Source organism: Tachypleus tridentatus, chromosome 9 (assembly GCF_004210375.1).
Source record: "Tachypleus tridentatus isolate NWPU-2018 chromosome 9, ASM421037v1, whole genome shotgun sequence".
Taxonomy (NCBI): Eukaryota; Metazoa; Arthropoda; class Merostomata; order Xiphosura; family Limulidae; genus Tachypleus; species Tachypleus tridentatus.
In genome coordinates, this window is record NC_134833.1 from 56,316,430 (window position 1) to 56,334,030 (window position 17,601).

The following is a 17,601-nucleotide window of genomic DNA, read 5'->3' on the forward strand; positions in this document are numbered from 1 at the left end:
GGCTAGATACAAACAAACGAACACAAACGCACCTCTGATGCATTTTACCAGCCATCTTTCCCTTCTAACAGTCAGCAGTTTTCATAACAACAGTTTTTTGTTCTTGCTGTTATCGTTGTTTTTTAGTAGCAGATGCATTTACTGTATAACAGATGAAATAGGCAAACCAATCACTGGCAATGTTCGAAAGCAGCGATTTGCTGAACGGGTACGCTAATCACGTATTTGAAATCGTCACGATATACTTACGTGTCTGTTTCAGAGTCTATCGTGATATATCAAACTGGCAATCTGCTTTGCACATGGCAATAGTCTACTATAAGCATGAGTGGAAGAGTCTTATGAAACGGCCAGTCATTTTATTATACGAAAAGCAAGATTTGAGAAAGTAGTTTTTGGTTGTTTTGTTGAATTTCTCGCAAAGGTGTTTTAGGATTATCTGCGTTAGAGGTGGTAGACTAGAAGGAAGGAAAACGTCATATACTACAAACTCCTTTCTAGCGAATAGCGAGATTTACAGTAACATTATAACGCCTTCATAGCCGAAAGAAGATGATCTTCAGTGATGAGATTCTAACCCACTGCCCGCAGATTGCTTATCGAGCACCTTAACAAATCAAGGAGATGTGTGTAAAATTCGTTGACTAACATATAAAATATGCACTTAATGACCAAAAGCATGTGGACACCCAACCATCACAGCCATATGTGCTTGTTGAACATTTAATTACAACACCATGGCCATTAATATGGAGTTGGTCCCTAATTTTTTGCCATAATAGCCTCCACTCTTCTAGGAAGGCTTTTAACTAAATTTTGGAACATGGTTGCGGGGATTCGCTCCTATTCAGCCACAAGAGCATTAGTGAGGTCCAGCACTGATGTCGAACGAAAAGGCCTGGCTCGCGGTCGGCGTTCCAATTCTTCCCAAAGGTGTTCGATTGGGTTGAGGTTAGGTCTCTGTGCAGGCTAGTCAAGTTCTTCTACACCAACTTCGGCAAGCCATATCTTTATGGACCTCGCTTTGTGCACGGGGGCATTGTCATACTGAAACAAAAAAAGGCCTTCCCCAAAGTGTTGCTACATAGTTGAAAGCACACAATTCTCTAGAATGTCCCAAACCATAATAAATAGACTCAGACTATTATTTCTCCTCCACAAAACTTTACAGTTGGCACTATGCATTCAAGCTGGTAGCGTTCTCCTGGCATTCGCCAAACTCATATTTGTCCGTCAGACTATTAAATAGTGACGAGTGATTCATCACTCCAGAGAACGCGCTTCCACTGTTCCAGAGTTCAACAGCGATGTGCTTTACACCACCACAGCCGACACTTGGCATTGTGCATGGTGATCTTAGGCTTGTTTTCGGCTGCTCGGCCATGGGAACAAATTTCATGAGACTCCCAACGAACACTTCTTGTGCTGACGTTGCTTCCAGAGGCAACTTGAAACTCGGTAGTGAGTGTTGCAACTGTGGACAGACGATTTTTACGCGCTTCAGCACTCGGCCGTCCTGTTCTGTGAGCTTGTGTGGCCTACCACTTCGTGGCTGAGCTGTTGTTGCTCGTAGACGTTTCCACTTCACAATAACAGCACTTCCAGTTGATCAGAGCAGCTCTATCAGGGCAGAAATTTGACGAACAGACTTGTTGGAAAGGTGGCATCCTATGACAGGTCACGTTGAAAGTCACTGAGCTCTTCAGTACGACCCATTTTACTGTCAGTGTTTGCATATGGAGACTGCATGGCTGTATGCTTGATTTTATGCGCTTGTTAGTAATGGGTTTGGCTGAAATAGCTGAACCCACAAATTAAAAGGGATGGCAATTCAGAAAGAAGTAAAGTAAGTGATATTTATTTTCAGTAGGTTTGTTTCGTTTATTTATTTTGGCGCAAACGAATATCTTCGCTAACCGTCCCTAATTTTACAGTGAGAGAGTAGAGCGAAGTTAGCTAGAAAATGTCACTCACCACCAACTCTTTATCTGCTCTTTACTGGAGAAATATTGTATTGGTCGTCACATTAAAATGCCTCCAAGGCTGAAATAGCAAGCATGTTTAGTGACAGAAATCAAACTAAAAACTCGCATTTTGCGAGTTTAGTGTCCTAATTAAATTGTCTTGCTGGGCCTAGGTACACTAGAAACACGGAAAGAAACTCAGGAAATAATGGTAGAAAAAGATAATAAATTGGCACTACAATAATCCAAAAGAACCTTTAACGATAAAATAATATATTAACGGTTAAAGAGCCATCAAAAGCTATATTTATAAAATTAACTGTGGAAAAAAAGTGACGTAACAAGCCCAACCGAAGTGAGATAATTAACGTTATTAATAACAAATAGTTTTAAAGGAACTTCGAAAACTTACTATTTCTTTACAAGACGCAATGAGAAGTTATGTGGGATAAAGAATTTAAACAAGAATAATATCTCTAAAAAAACTGAATGGTTTATATCTCTTCCACGGTCGGTTTTTCTTTGCTTTTCATTGATTTCCTGAACGAAACTCTTCTTATAGTTCAAGTGTGATGGCACAATGAGAAAATTTGGAATAACTATGAGAACTGCTGTAACGTGTAATTTAGTTCAGTACCTCATTTGAAACAAAGAAAACTGACTTAAACTGAAAATTAATAGTTTTCTGTAGTTCATATTTACTGTAGATGTGATTTCTGGGTAAACATCTACTCATGTGTATCATAAGAAAATAGCATCCATATAACCCTAACGGTGCCTAACCAGTAACATTATACTTGAGTCCATATGTCTTGACTATTAATATCCCGATACAATAATGTTATGTTATTTTATTAACTGTTCGTCTGCACGCTTGAATAAAAAATCGATGAATCAAGCATATTTTTTTCATATCAGGTTTATGTTGTTTAGTTCTAGTAGATGTTGTATAAACGTTGAGATTTTTAGACCTCGAGAATGTTTGCTTACAATTTTCACAAGAAATAGGACACGCGCTATCTAATCAATCTTTATTTCGAGTACAGTTGCGCTAAGAAATACAGCCATCAGGTTTTAATTCAATAATAAATTTTATATCAATTATAAACCATATTTTGCTTTATACAAATATATTTATTCAATCATTCACCCAGGGAGCCCATATCGAGCACTATCGTACACCTTTATTGCACATGGATGAATCTAAGGATTCAAGTCACCCATGATATGGCTACGTTGTTCAAGCTTTGTGTAACTTTCAAGCCAGCTTCTAATTTATTTTAGTTAATATGTTGATTATCAAAATATAACATTTGTAAAACTTGTAAAAGGTAGGTATCATTGATGTATTATTAAATTACATAGTATTGAAGCAGGAGTTTTGGATAACCACCAGTGATACATTAAATTTGAGGTGAAGGCATCAGACATCATTACAGAGTACATATCAAGACTAGTGTTAATATGTCAACCAGTAGAGATACGGTATTAAAACTTGGATTAGAATATTAAGCCAGTATAGAAACGGTATTAAAACTTGGGTTAGAGTACTGAGTCACTATACACGCAGTATTAAATGTGTATTTGGGTTATCTACCATTTATATAATATTTGAGAAACAAAGCTCAGCTCTACGAGCAGACATGTCAGACAGTGCCTAGTTCCAGTTCTAAGGAAGTAAATATATTAGTAAGGTAGTAAAGCTGAGGAGGTAAATATACTAGTAGGTTGTAAGACTGAAATAGTAAATAAACTGGTAAGGTTATAAGGCTGAGAATGTAAAGAATTAATAAAGTTAATGAAATATATAACTAGTTCTTACGAGTATGTGCAAACCTAGTAAGATGTGGAATTTAAAAACTAGTAAAATGGGAAAGATTTAATAAGAATTATAGCTCCTATTTTTCAGCCACTTCAACGTACGTATATCGGAGCTTTAGCGCCATTCTTTCTGATAAAACCAAATGTGTGTTCGTAATTTTGATAAATATTTCCTGCCGGGTCATTAACTGTGAAGAGTTTTATAAGTAAAGTCATTATTTAAGTCTGTAACGTATTACTGAACTTCTACTGGTACTGCTTTAAGACTGGACTGTTAGGATATAATATCCCTAAAAAATAATTGGGTTTCAATCGAAATAAGACATTTCATAAACCAAAGTGTTATTTAGTCTAGTCTATATGTATGTTTTTTTAACTTTTGATTTGAAAAACAAATATTAGTTACATGTTTATCAAGATCTCTCCAATGTCTTATAGATTGTAATATAAAACAAAATAGTCATTTTCTTAAATTATTCGTGTCTTAATTCAATGTATACATTTATTGCTGATAAAGAATAGAATACACTTGTGTATAATGATTAGACACTGTATGCTGCGTGCCCTATGTACAACCAATACAGAAGGTGGGTTTGAATTGCTTGTGTTGTTCAAGTGAAAAACAAGTTTCTTTAAAATTATGTTTAATTTTAATTTTGTGTTTTAGTTCAGTGTTTCCATGTTTTGCTGAGAAGTAATAGAAACATTTAACGTATATAAAATCTAATGTACGTCACGTCACGCTTGATCTCTGAAAATAGAAGTCTTAATAATCAAAATGTATTTATCAAGATGGAATAGTTGATTACTGTCAACTCATTACGACTTTAGTGATGGGAGCCGTGAGGGGGTGCCGTAAAACCATATAAGTGTTCTGAGTGTTGGTATAATATGCTTAAAGTAAAGACGTAGTGTGAGATCACTTAGAGCCAAGTGCATAAAATCTATCATAACAGTAAATACATCGATTCAGTTTTAAACTTAAATCGTTTTTAAATTATTTTCTATTATTTTACCAATATTAAAAAAATCGTTAATCAATGGCGAATCTAAATAAAAAAATCATCAAATATTTTTCAGTTTTGTAATCTATACATTTTACTAGCGTACAGACTGTCAAAAATGGCCCCACCCCATAGTATAACCTAACCTCACATTTCATAGCTAACTGAAATAAATAAATTTTGATCAAGCTTGACCAACAAAGAGGCAAAAAAGTGCACTCTGGGAAATCAAACGCCAACATATTATTTCGCGAGGCAATAAAAATTAAAAGCATCTAGGAAATTAATTCGTGACGCATTTATAGCATAATTATTGGTGAACATCAGCTAGATTAACAACTTCTAATACATAAAAGAATCTGTGTGTTTTGGTAACACTATATTCCAACAATAGCTTTTATGTCACGTTGATTTAGTAACAAACCATACCTCATATTGTTGTTAATATATGCACTGAAAATATATAATAAAAGTAACTAGACGTTAGATGAAGGTATTAAAATAAGGCACGTGTAAGCTATTATTTTTTATCCTGCACCTTATGATATGGATAAAAATCTGGGTTATAATCTGGGTCGATAATAAGTGTTCTCTTTGACCTTCCGAGACAACACGAGATTGTGTTTCACTCTATGAAGAAATAAACTAATTTTATTGGTGTTTGGTACTTCACGAAATCGAGATTTCCAAGAAAAATTTAAATGTTTTATAAATATCTCGTTTTATTCATCTAACCCTAATTTCAGTATATTTGTTTTTATTTTATTCGACACGTTTCTAACTGTTAAGATAAACTGCAACAACAAAACTACAAAATGGTTAGTAATTTTGGCATGAGAAACATACAGCAATTACTAAAAGTATATGGTTTTAATAGGCATAACAATATCTTAGTCATTCAATATGTTTCATATCCGAAGTATCGATGTAAATATATGCCCAGTAGTCTGTCGCTATTCACCTTGTGGCTGTTAGCACGTTTCAGCGATCTATAATAAGGAAAATATGATACAGTTTCGTGTTTCTAGTCACAGCAGTCACTTATATAGTTACGTGCTCACTAATTGCTAAACTGAAGAAGATTAGAAGTGTATAGGATTCAGTTGAATTTGAAAGTCTGTTAAATATTACTATAAATAATCACTTTAGTTTCAAAGACAGCTGAGGAATATATTTCCCGGCTTTCATAAACGTCGATTCCTGCTTTTTCTCTAACAATTTACAAGTGGAAACTTGAGAGATCCATGACAACACTTTCCCTATAATTTAGCGGAAGCTTATCGAAAAAAAAAAGTTCACTTAAGCATGAAATTTTATGTTTAAATTCACATTTATCCAATTTTTAAAAAAAATTTATTTTTGGGGAGGACGATAATAGAGGGCTAGGTTCTTAGAACATCTCATATTGAAATATAATATAATATGATCACAAATGTTCCTTTAAACAATTATATAACACATAAAACCGTAAACGAATTCTTATAAATCAATACAATCGCGAGAAAGAATGTTTTACAAAAGAAAAATCATGAAAAATAAATTGACACTTTTCGAGTAAATGAACATACCTGTAAAATCGAATAACAATATGAATAACCCACAAGTGCAATAATTCAGCCTTTTGTAATACATAGTATCAGCAGTAGATAGTGATTAAAATTGGGATGCAACAGAATAGTTAAAATACGTCGAAGTTTCTCCGTTATTATTAACTTGGAACCATAAACAAATAATGATAATAAGAAATCAGTATATTAATTAAAGTTTCTTTGAAATTAAGCACAAGTATTGTTAGGCCGCAGACTAACCGCTATGCCAGTAGGAAGAGGGCGTTTAAAGTTGGAAAAATACATTAAACAACTTAATTAATGCTATTTTTGCATCTAACAAGAGACAAAGCACAACTTTACTTACAATAAGATAGTTTACGTGTAATTGTAACTAGAGTGATTAATTGTTTGTCCTCCGATGGTTCGGTCCCTCGCAATGAACTGAGCGCAAATAGCCTATTGCGTAGATTTGTGGCCCAGCATGACGAGGTAGTAAGGTCGCGGGCTTGAATCCCTGTCACACTAAACATGCTCGCCCTTTCAGCAGTGGGGACGTTATAATGTTACGATCCATCCTACTCAAGAGCTAGCAGTATGTGGTAATGACTAGCTGCCTTCTCTCTAGTCTTACACTGATAAATTAGGAACAGTTAGCGCAGATACCCCTCGCATAGCTTTGCGAGACATTTAAAATAAACAAAGTGTAGCTTTGCAATAAAAAATAACGACATCAAACACTAATTTTTTACATTTCAGAGCGCATTAAGAATCATTAAATGGCTCGGTTACATGAAAAAAAAATGAACATGATGGCCGACAGATTTTTATACTGAAAAAATATTATAAATTACAATTAATCTGTAACTGTTTGGCTCAAAATGTATTGTAATACTCTTACAATGTTGTGGTTAACATAGAGGAAGTGCGATTTAAGCGTAGAACTTCAAATAATTTGAAAAGTCGTTGACGAAAGTTCTTTAGTTCTTTGGATCATAAGTTCAACTTCTCTAGTCAGAAACTGAACGCTCCCCAGTGGCACAGTAGTATATATGTAGACTTATACTGCTAAAACGTGGCAAAGCACAGGTAACCTTTTGTGTAGCAGAAAGTGACAAAGGAATTTACTACCTGAATGGTATCTTACACGTGTTACGTGGCCAGATTAGAGATCCTGGGGTTTAAGTACAACTGTCCCTAATTTTAAGTTACTGAAGAGAGAGACGGTCATTAGTCAGCAGTCTTCGCCGCCAAAAGGGTTTTATCCAATTATTTGAACCAAACAACAGGATCTGATTATTTGTTTTACAATGCGCCAACAGCTGAAAGCGTATCTCATCTTAGTTTTCGAACCTTGAACCCTGTTGTTCACATCCTAGTACATTAGCCTCTAGAATACGCTCTGCTAACCAGCGAGGAATGAGTGTTACTTATCAGATACAAAAAAGTCCTGTAATTGCTGATTGTTTTAGCAAAGTAAACGTTACCAATTTACATTCAAAAGTAGAATAATAAAAATATATTTAAACATGTGACCGTAGACGTACAAGAACTGACATGGACCTCAAGAACAATACTGCTCACAAAGAATAATTAAATATCCCCAAAAATTAATTTAATAATTTCACGTCCTAAGCATTTATGAAAATACTAACATCGTTCTAACAGTGCAATCTCCTCTTCTTTTGACAAAGAAATTACACCAATGATATCTTCATCTTTGGTCCGGTACTCGCAAGACAAACACCTATGATATTCAAAGCTCTGTTACTTGATCGTGCAAGTTAAAGTACTTATGATGTTCTCAGCTATTGATCCAGATCATGCATATCAAACACCCACCATATCTTCATTTTTGGATCCCAATCGTGGAAGTCAGATCCCAATAATTTCCACAGTTTGAATCAAGATTGAAAGTCTACTTTAACTGTTATGTCCATCAAGACTGTGTAATATTAATACAAAAACTATAATTCATTTTAATGTTTGTTGTTATTGTGAACATGTCAATCTCATACAGTCGCCCTAGTACAGTTACAATCCCAACGCTCACACAGAAAACAGGCAAAAAAAACTCAGGAAGCGCACATGACTTATGAATGTTATATTATTGTGTATTTAGTGGAGGTGCTAAAATAAATGTTGTATAAATTTGTGAAATAAATTAAAAAACATATAAGTTAGGAGACCATTATTCAGCAGTTTGTTGCTACAGTGTTCGTGTGATAACACTATAATTGATACAGGATTAATCAATAATAAGGACTCAAGCTATTGTTTTATTATTCATGAAGCTGTATATACGTATTTGATTATAAAGACAAAATGTCATCAGTGTGCAAAGCCGTACAGACAGAATTCTTATTTTTAACATTATCCTTAGAAAAATAATTTGACTTTGTCTCTAATATCTATACACCTTATAATCTCAAGAATTATGGTACAAAATGTTAATTATGTTGCTAGTTTGTTTAAATTTTTCACTCAAGAAAATTTGATCTGTTAGTTATATTTTAAACAACATAATAAAACACCATTTTTGCAATGGTTAAACAAAAAACTAAGTACCCTTCCTGCAGTGGTTAAACAATAAAACGAAGAACCCTTTCTGTAGTGATTAAACAACATAATCAAGAACCCTTTCTGCAGTGGTTAAACAATGAAACCAAATATCCTTCCTGCAGTTGGTTAACCAACATAATCAAAAACCCTTCCTTCAGTGGTTAACCAACATAATCAAAAACCATTTCTGTAGTGATTAAACAACATAATCAAAAACCTTTCCAGCAGTGGTTAAACAATATAATTAAACACCCTTTCTGCAGTGGTTAAACAACATAATCAAGAACCCTTCCAGCAGTGGTTAAACAACATAATTAAACAACCTTTCTGCAGTGGTTAAACAACATGGCCAAGTATCCTTTCTTCAGTGGTTAAACAACATAGCTAAATATCCTTCATGGAGTGGTTAAACAACACAGCCAAACAAACTTGCACTTTGCTTACATTTTCAATTAATTTTATGTTGATTGTTAAAGCGTCTTTTGATGCATCATATTAACACGTCATTATGGTAATCAACTACCAAAATCTGAAAGTCAGGAACTGTGAACAATACCTTCGTACTTTATTGGCACTAATAAAAATATTTATAAAGTTTAATCAGCATTCAGTAATATAGTTTTGTTAAGCCCGAAATTATCTTTCTTGTTTGTTTAAGAAACAATCATTTCTAAGTCTTATTGGATATTAAATATTTGTACAAAATTGTAAAATATGTGTATATACACTGCTGGCCAGAATCTTTAAGTCAATGAACATAAAAAAAAAATTGCATTTTGCGTTGTAAGATTCAACCATTTACTTGAGTAGAGCTTCGAAAGATGAAAACAAGAAAAAGGAAAATAAAAATAAAAAACCTTTTTAGCATTTAATAGGGAAAATGTGAACACTATGAAATTAGCCTAAATACTAAGTAGTCAAAAGTTTAAAACCATACCAAAACGAAGTCCTAAACAGGGTAGTAAATGCCCAACAAGAGATCTCAGTAGTGAGTTGCACGATCGTCATTGCAAATAATTTCAAACATTCGCTTTGGCATGGTCGATATAAGCGTTTGCAGAAGGCTGGCTAGAATGTTATTCCAAGTGGTGAAGATGGCTTCACGAAGATCATTCACTGTTTGGAATTGACGTCCATTTCTATAGACTTCCTTTGCCATCCACCCCTAAATACTTTTAATGTGGTTCAGTTCGGGCGAACACGCTGGATGGTTCAAGAGAATCACACTATTCGCCAAAAAAGTCCTTTGTCTCGCGGGCATTGTGGATTGCAGCGTTGTCCTGCTGAAAGATCCAGTCATTTCCATATATGCGAGGGCCTTCATTCAATAAGGACACTCCAACATGCCAATCTATCCAGCTACTGTCTGACGCCCCTGTATAATCTGAAGCTCCATTGTTTCATGGAAGGAGAAAGCACTCTAGATCCTGATAGAACCTCCTCCACTGTGTCGTGTAGAAAATTTCTCCAGTGGGATATTCTTGTCGTGCCAGTAACGTTGAAAGCCATCTGGACAATCAGGGTTAAATTATTTCTCATCAGAGAACAAAACCTTCTTCCACTTCTCTACTTCCCATGTTCGGTGCTTCTCAGCAATGTTTAACCGAGCTGTTTCGTGGTGTGGAAGGAAGCGTAGTCTCTGACGTTTACGGTTTTTAAAGCCTTTTTCCAGTAGGAGCTGTCTTATTGTTCTTGAGCTGCATTCTGCGTCCGTAAGGTCCTTAATCTGGTTCGACGATCGGTTGGTGTCTTGCCGAACAACCCTTCAAACCCTCCTGCTCAACGTCGGCGACATTTTCTTGGGCTGACCACTTGAAATTCTCGTTCCGTATCCCTCAGGGTCTTTTAAGAAATTTGCAACAGCAGTTTTACTACGCCCAATCTCACCAGCGATGGCACGTTGAGAGAGACCTTGCTTTTGTTGCTCGACAATTCTGCCACCTTCAAACTCTGTCAACTTTTTGTTTTTGCCATGTTTTTACCCAAAGTAACACAGGAAATGTCAGTGGGAGATGTTGACAACGCTAATGCTTGAACACAAATGACTATATTTCGTTACGTGTTTACTGATTAACGCTTCGTTTCAGTATTGTCTTAAGCTTTTGACTAGATTTTCATCTTTCGAAGCTCTACTCAAATAAGTGGTTGAGTCTTAACAACGCAAAATGCATATTTTCTCTTTATGTTCATTGGCCTTAAGATTTTGGCCAATAGTGTACATAAATATACGTATTTGAAAATATTGTGTGTTTTTTTAAACATATGGAACAATTTAGTGGTAAACTTTATTATAAAGTGTATTATAAATCATTTCTTTGATTGTATTCAGTAGAAAGTTGACATTTGTATCTCAGAACGGCTGGTATGGGTATTAACACTATTGAAAAAGGGAAAACAAGGTTTCGACCTTTCTAGGTCATCTTCAGGTTAAGAAACAGTTAAGAAGGTCGAAACATTGTTCTTTCCTTATCAACAGTGTTAATACCCATATCAGCGGTTCTGAGAAAGATTTTTATTTCAACTGGATTTCTCGTCATCAAGAATAGTTGACATTTGGCAACTAACTTAATCTTTCATCTATTTTGACAAGGATATAGTACTTAGATACGTAACAAACATCGTGCATGTGAGTTAATGAAATGTTTTGCCTAAATCAGCTTGTGAGTAAGAAAATATGTGCATGCACCTAACACTGCTAGTATAATGTATAACATTATTAACAGATTCCGCCCAGCAGATGTTTCTCCGAGAGCCTGAAGACAAGACAGTTATTCTCGGAGAAGACGTTCTTCTGCCTTGCCGAGTGAAGAATAAAGTGGGAATGTTACAGTGGACTCGGGAAGGATTCGGACTGGGCTCGGATCGGGAACTGATAGGGTTTTCTCGTTACACCATGGTAGGAAATGACGAAGAAGGTCAGTGATGAGACAAAGTCACTAAACGTCTTGTAATAACAAGGGTGATATTTTTGCCATTGAACACTAATAGAGAAATGGGAGGGGAAAAACAGAAAGTTACCTTGTACACATGTCTGCGGATTCACACCACTAGAAATCGGTTTTCGATACCCGTAGTGGGCAGAGTAAAGATAGAGCATTTAGTAACTTTGTCCATAATTCTAAACAAACAAACACGAGTCTACGAACCTTAAAATCTAAATCTGTGACACTAACAAACCATAAAATGTACGATACGAGTATTGAAAATATTTGGAGCTTATAAATACTGGATTTGGAATATTAAAAGGTTATGAAATATACTCTATGAGTTTTGAAAATATTTCGAACATCTTAGTACAAAATGTTTAATATTAAGACGATGTAAGTTATCCCATATAAGTCATAAAAATATTTTGAGCGTGTAAATTTTATATTACAAAGTTTCACATGAAATAAGTATAATTAAAGTAATACAAACAAAATCGTTAATTATAATAAAATACCTATTTAGAGAAGTTCAATATCATAAAATATCATAAAAATGTCTGTGATGTAGGATACAGTCATGTGAAAAAGTTAGGACACCCTATGAAAGCCTGTGTATTTTTGTAACATTTTTCGATATACAGATATTTAATCTCAATTTCAAAAATATTGGGAGATTATAGGAATATAACTAAACAGTTAAAACTGAAGAAAAGACTTTTTAAGATCTTCTGTAAATGTACTTCTACAAAAATGCATATTCTAACTGAGGAAAAAGTTAGGACACCCCACCCCCTAATAGCTTGTGTTACCCCCTTTGGCTGAAATAACTGCAGTGAGACGCTTCTTACAGCCATCTACCAATCTCTGACATCGGTCTGAAGAACGTTTGCCCCACTCCTCAATGCAGAATTCTTTTAGCTGTGAGATGTTTGAGGGGTTTCTTGCATGTACAGCCGGTTTTAAGTCACCCCACAGCATCTCAATGGGATTAAGATCTGGGCTTTGACTCGGCCATTCCAGGTCTCTCCATTTCTTAGTTTTCAGCCAGTCCTTGGTGGATTTACTGGTATGTTTTGGGTCATTGTCGTGTTGCAGAGTCCAGTTCCGCTTCAGCTTTAATTTTCGTACAAATGGTCTCACATGATCCTCAAGCACCCTCTGATACACAGTAGAATTCATAGTGGATTCTATGATTGTGAGCTGTCCATGTGCTGCTGCAAAGCAGCCCCAAACAATGACACTTCTACCTCTATGCTTCACAGTTGGTCTGATGTTTTTTTCCTGGAATGCTGTATTTGGTTTACCCCAAACATGTCCTCTATTCTGGTGTCCAAATAATTCAATTTGGACTCATCTGTCCAAAGAACGTTATTCCAGAAGTCCTGCTTTTCGTCTACAATCTCTCTGGCAAATTTCAGTCTGACCTTGATGTTTCTCTTAGAAAGCAAAGGTTTCCTCCTTGCACACCTCCCATGCAAGTTAAACTTGTGTAGTTTCTATCTTATTTTAGACCCTGCTGTAGGTCCAGTGATTACATGTTAGGGTGTTTGGAGACCTCTTTCAGCATCTTGCGGTCTGCTCTCGGGATGAATTAACTTGGACGACAAGACCTGGGCATGTTGGCAGTTGTTTTGAAAGCCCTCCACTTGTTGACTATTTTCCGGACAGTGGAATGACTGATTTCAAAATCTTTTGGGTTCTTTTTAAATCCCTTACCAGACTCATAAACTGCTATAATGTTCATTCTGAAGGCCTCAGACAGCTCTTTTGCTCTTACCATCGTGCTCACTCTCACTTCAACAGTCAGGAGCACACCAAACTAAATGTCTGAGGTTTAAATAGGGAAAGCCACATACAAAATGCTGAGTAACGATCTTCTAATCATGTGCACCTGGTGTGATACACCTGTGTTTGAGTTGAGCAATTTTAAGTAGAAATAAATGAGAGGGTATCCTAACTTTTTCCTCAGTTAGAATATTTATTTTTGTAGAATTACATTTACAGAAGATCTTGAAAAGTCTTTTCTTCAGTTTTAAGTGTTTAGTTATATTCCAAAAATCTCTCAGTATTGTTAAATATATATATACATTAAATATATATATATCCAAAAATGTTACAAAAATACACAGGCCTTTATAGGGTGTCATAACCTTTCACATGACTATATGTTATAGCCATGAGCGCGGGGCCCGGCATGGCCTAGCGCGTAAGGCGTGCGACTCGTAATCCGAGGGTCGCGGGTTCGCGCCCGAGTCGCGCTAAACATGCTCGCCCTCCCAGCCGTGGGGGTGTATAATGTGACGGTCAATCCCACTATTCGTTGGTAAAAGAGTAGCCCAAGAGTTGGCGGTGGGTGGTGATGACTAGCTGCCTTCCCTCTAGTCTTACACTGCTAAATTAGGGACGGCTAGCACAGATAGCCCTCGAGTAGCTTTGTGCGAAATTCCCAAACAAACAAGCAAAGCCATGAGCGTTATAAATTAGGAATAAAGCAATCTGATGTACGACGAGTTATACCTATAAGCGTTATAAATTAGAAATAAAGGTCTCTGAAGTAAAATATATCATACGCATAAGCATTATAAGCAACTTAAAAATAAAGACTGATGTACGATGTATTATGCCCATATGCTTTAAAACTTTAAAATAAATGTCTCCGATGCAGAATGTATGAAACCAAAAAGTTTTATAACTTAGAAATAAAAGTATCTGATTTATACTGTAATGATTGTAAACAGCTGTAACAGATAAGTTACGGTAAAAACTATGCTTCACCCACCTGCACAACTTAAAATTGTATTGTCGGACGAACACCCATATAAAATAAAATATAATCCACATGTTTTTTTCTTATTCTAAACTCTAAAAAAAAGAAACACTGAAACATAAGCCTCATTCTCGTAGTAACTTAATGTTTCATTGATCAAGAAACTTCGATTTCTTTAGAACGTTAAGTTACAAAGCCTAAACTGCATTTTGAGTTTATTTTCTAGGAGACTTCTCTCTCTTAAGTGTATTAAGTTTTGAAGCGTATACAGCATTTTCTGTTTATTTTCCAGGAGACTTCTATCTGGTTAGGGAAATAAGAGTTGAAACATATACTGAAGTTTAGGTTTATTTTCCAGGAAACTTCTCTCCCTATAGTGTATTAAGTTATAAAGCGTAGACAGTATTTTGTGTTTATCTTCTAGGAAACTTCTATCTGGTTAGGATATTAGGTTTAAAAGCCTACCGTATAATTTGTGTGTATTTTCCAGGAAACTTCTCTCCCTATAGTGTATTAAGTTTTAAAGCATATACAGTATTTTGTGTTTATTTTCCAGAAAACTTCTATCTGGTTAGGGTATTAAGTTTTAAAGCGTATACAATATTTTCTGTTTATTTTCCAAGAGACTTTTATCTGGTTAAGTTTTAAAGCGAATACAGTATTTTGTGTTTATTTTCCTGGAGACATCTATCTGGTTAAGGTATTAAGTTTTAAAGACTATACTGTTTTTTGTGTTTATTTTCCAGGAGATTTCTCTCTATTTAGTGAATTAAGATTTAAAGCGTATACAGTATTTTGTGTTTATTTTCCAAGACACTTCTATCTGGTTAGTGTATTAAGTTTTATAGCCTATACTGTGTTTTGTGTTTATTTTCCAGGGGTCTTCTCTATCTTTAGAATATCAGGTTTTAAAGCTTATGCTGTATTTTCTTTATTTTCCAGGAGTTTTTCTCTTTTAAGTGCATTAAGTTTTCAAGCATATTCAGTATTTTGTTTTTATTTTCAAGGATTCTTCTATTTGGTTAGGTTATTAAGTTTTAAAACAAATACTGTATTTTGTGTTTATTTTCCAGAGACGTTTCTGTCCTTAGGATATTAGGGTTTAAAGCTTATTATGCATTTTGCGTTTATTTTCCAAGATACCTCTATCTGGTGAGTGAATTAAGTTTTAAATCCGAAACTGTGTTTTGAGTTTATTTTCCAGGAGGCTTTTTTATCTTTAGAATATTAGGTTTTAAAGCTTATATTTTAATTTGTGTTTATTTTCCACGAAAATTCTCTCTCTTTACTGTATTAAGTTTTAAAGCGTAACAGTATTTTGTGTTAATTTTCCAGAATACTTCTATCTGTTGAGGGTATTAACTTTTAAACTCTACAGTGTATTTTGTGTTTATTTCCCAGTAGAATTCTCTCTGTTTAGGATATCACGTATAAAAGCATATACAGTATTTTGTGTATATTTTCCAAGAGACTTCTATCTGGTTAAGTTTTAAAGCGTAAACAGTATTTTGTATTTAATTTCCATAATTTTTTTATCTCGTTAGTGTATTAAGTTATAAAAGCCTATACTGTGTTTTGTGTTTATTTTCCAGGATGCTTCTTTTTCTTTAGTGTATAAAGTTTTAAAGCGAATACAGTAGTTTATGTCCATTTTCCAGGAGACATCTATCTAGTTAAGGTATTAAGTTTTAAAGACTACACTGTGTTTTGTGTTTATTTTTCAGGAGATTTCTCTCTATTTAGCGTATTAAGATTTACAGCGTATACAGTATTTTGTGTTTATTTTCCAAGACACTTCTATCTGGTTAGTGTATTAAGTTTTATAGCCTACACTGTGTTTTGTGTTTATTTTCCAGGAGGCTTCTCTATCTTTAGAATATCAGGTTTTAAAGTTTTTTGCTCTATTTTGTTTATTTTCCAGGAGTCTTTTCTCTTTTCAGTGCATTACGTTTTCAAGCATATACAGTATTTTGTTTTTATTTTCAAGGATTCTTCTATCTGGTTAGGGTATTAAGATTTAAAGACTTTTCTATATTTTTTGTTTATTTTCCAGGAGACTTCTATCTGGTTAGGGTATCAAGTTTTAAAACAAATACTGTATTTTGTGTTTATTTTCCAGAGACTTTTCTCTCTCTAGGATATTAGGTTTTAAAGCTTATTATGCATTTTGTGTTTATTTTCCACGAGAATTCTCTCTCTTTACTGTATTAAGTTTTAAAGCGTAACAGTATTTTGTGTTTATTTTCCGAGATACTTTAAGGTGGTTAGGGTATTTAGTTTTAAACTGTACAGTGTATTTTGTGTTTATTTCCCAGGAGAATTCTCTCTCTTTAGGATATTACGTATAAAAGCGTATACAGTATTTGGTGTATATTTTCCAAGAGACTTCTATCTGGTTAAGTTTTAAAGCGTAAACAGTATTTTATTTTTAATTTCCAGAAATCTTCTATCTGTTAGTGTATTAAGTTATAAAAGCCTATACTGTGTTTTGTGTTTATTTTCCAGGATGCTTTTTTTTTCTTTAGTGTATAAAGTTTTATAGCGAATACAGTATATTTGTTTATTTTCCAGGAGACTTCTATCTCGTTCAGGTATTAGGTTTTAAAGCCTATACTGCATTTTGTGTTTATTTTCTAGGAGACTTCTCTCATTTTAGTGCATTGAGTTTAAAAGCGTATACAAAATTTTGTGTTGTTTTTCAGGAAACTTCTACCTGGTTAGGGTATTAAGTTTTAAATCCTCCCCTGCACTTTGTATTTATTTTCCATGAGACTTCTCTCCCTTTAATGAATTAAGTTTTCAAGCGTATACAGTATTTTGTGTTAATTTTCCAAGAGACTTCTATCTGGTTAAGTTTCAAAGCGTATACAGTATTTTGTGTTTATTTTCCAAGAGACTTCTATCTGGTTAATTTTTAAAGCGTTTACAGTATTTTGTGTTTATTATCCAGTAGAAGGCTATCTATTTCGGTATTGAGTTTTAATGCGTATACAGTATTTTGTGTTTATT

At 34.5% G+C, this 17,601-nt stretch overlaps 1 protein-coding gene across 3 annotated transcripts in view; it reads left to right on the top strand.

Annotated features, from left to right (window-relative positions):
- Positions 1-17,601, top strand: part of LOC143225278 (irregular chiasm C-roughest protein-like) — a 133,520-nt gene that overhangs the window by 61,225 nt on the left and 54,694 nt on the right. For all 3 annotated transcript variants that reach the window (XM_076454380.1, XM_076454381.1, XM_076454382.1), the window contains exon 3: positions 11,622-11,813. In XM_076454380.1, coding sequence (XP_076310495.1) covers positions 11,622-11,813 — 192 coding nt within the window. The remainder of the gene's footprint in view (positions 1-11,621; positions 11,814-17,601) is intronic.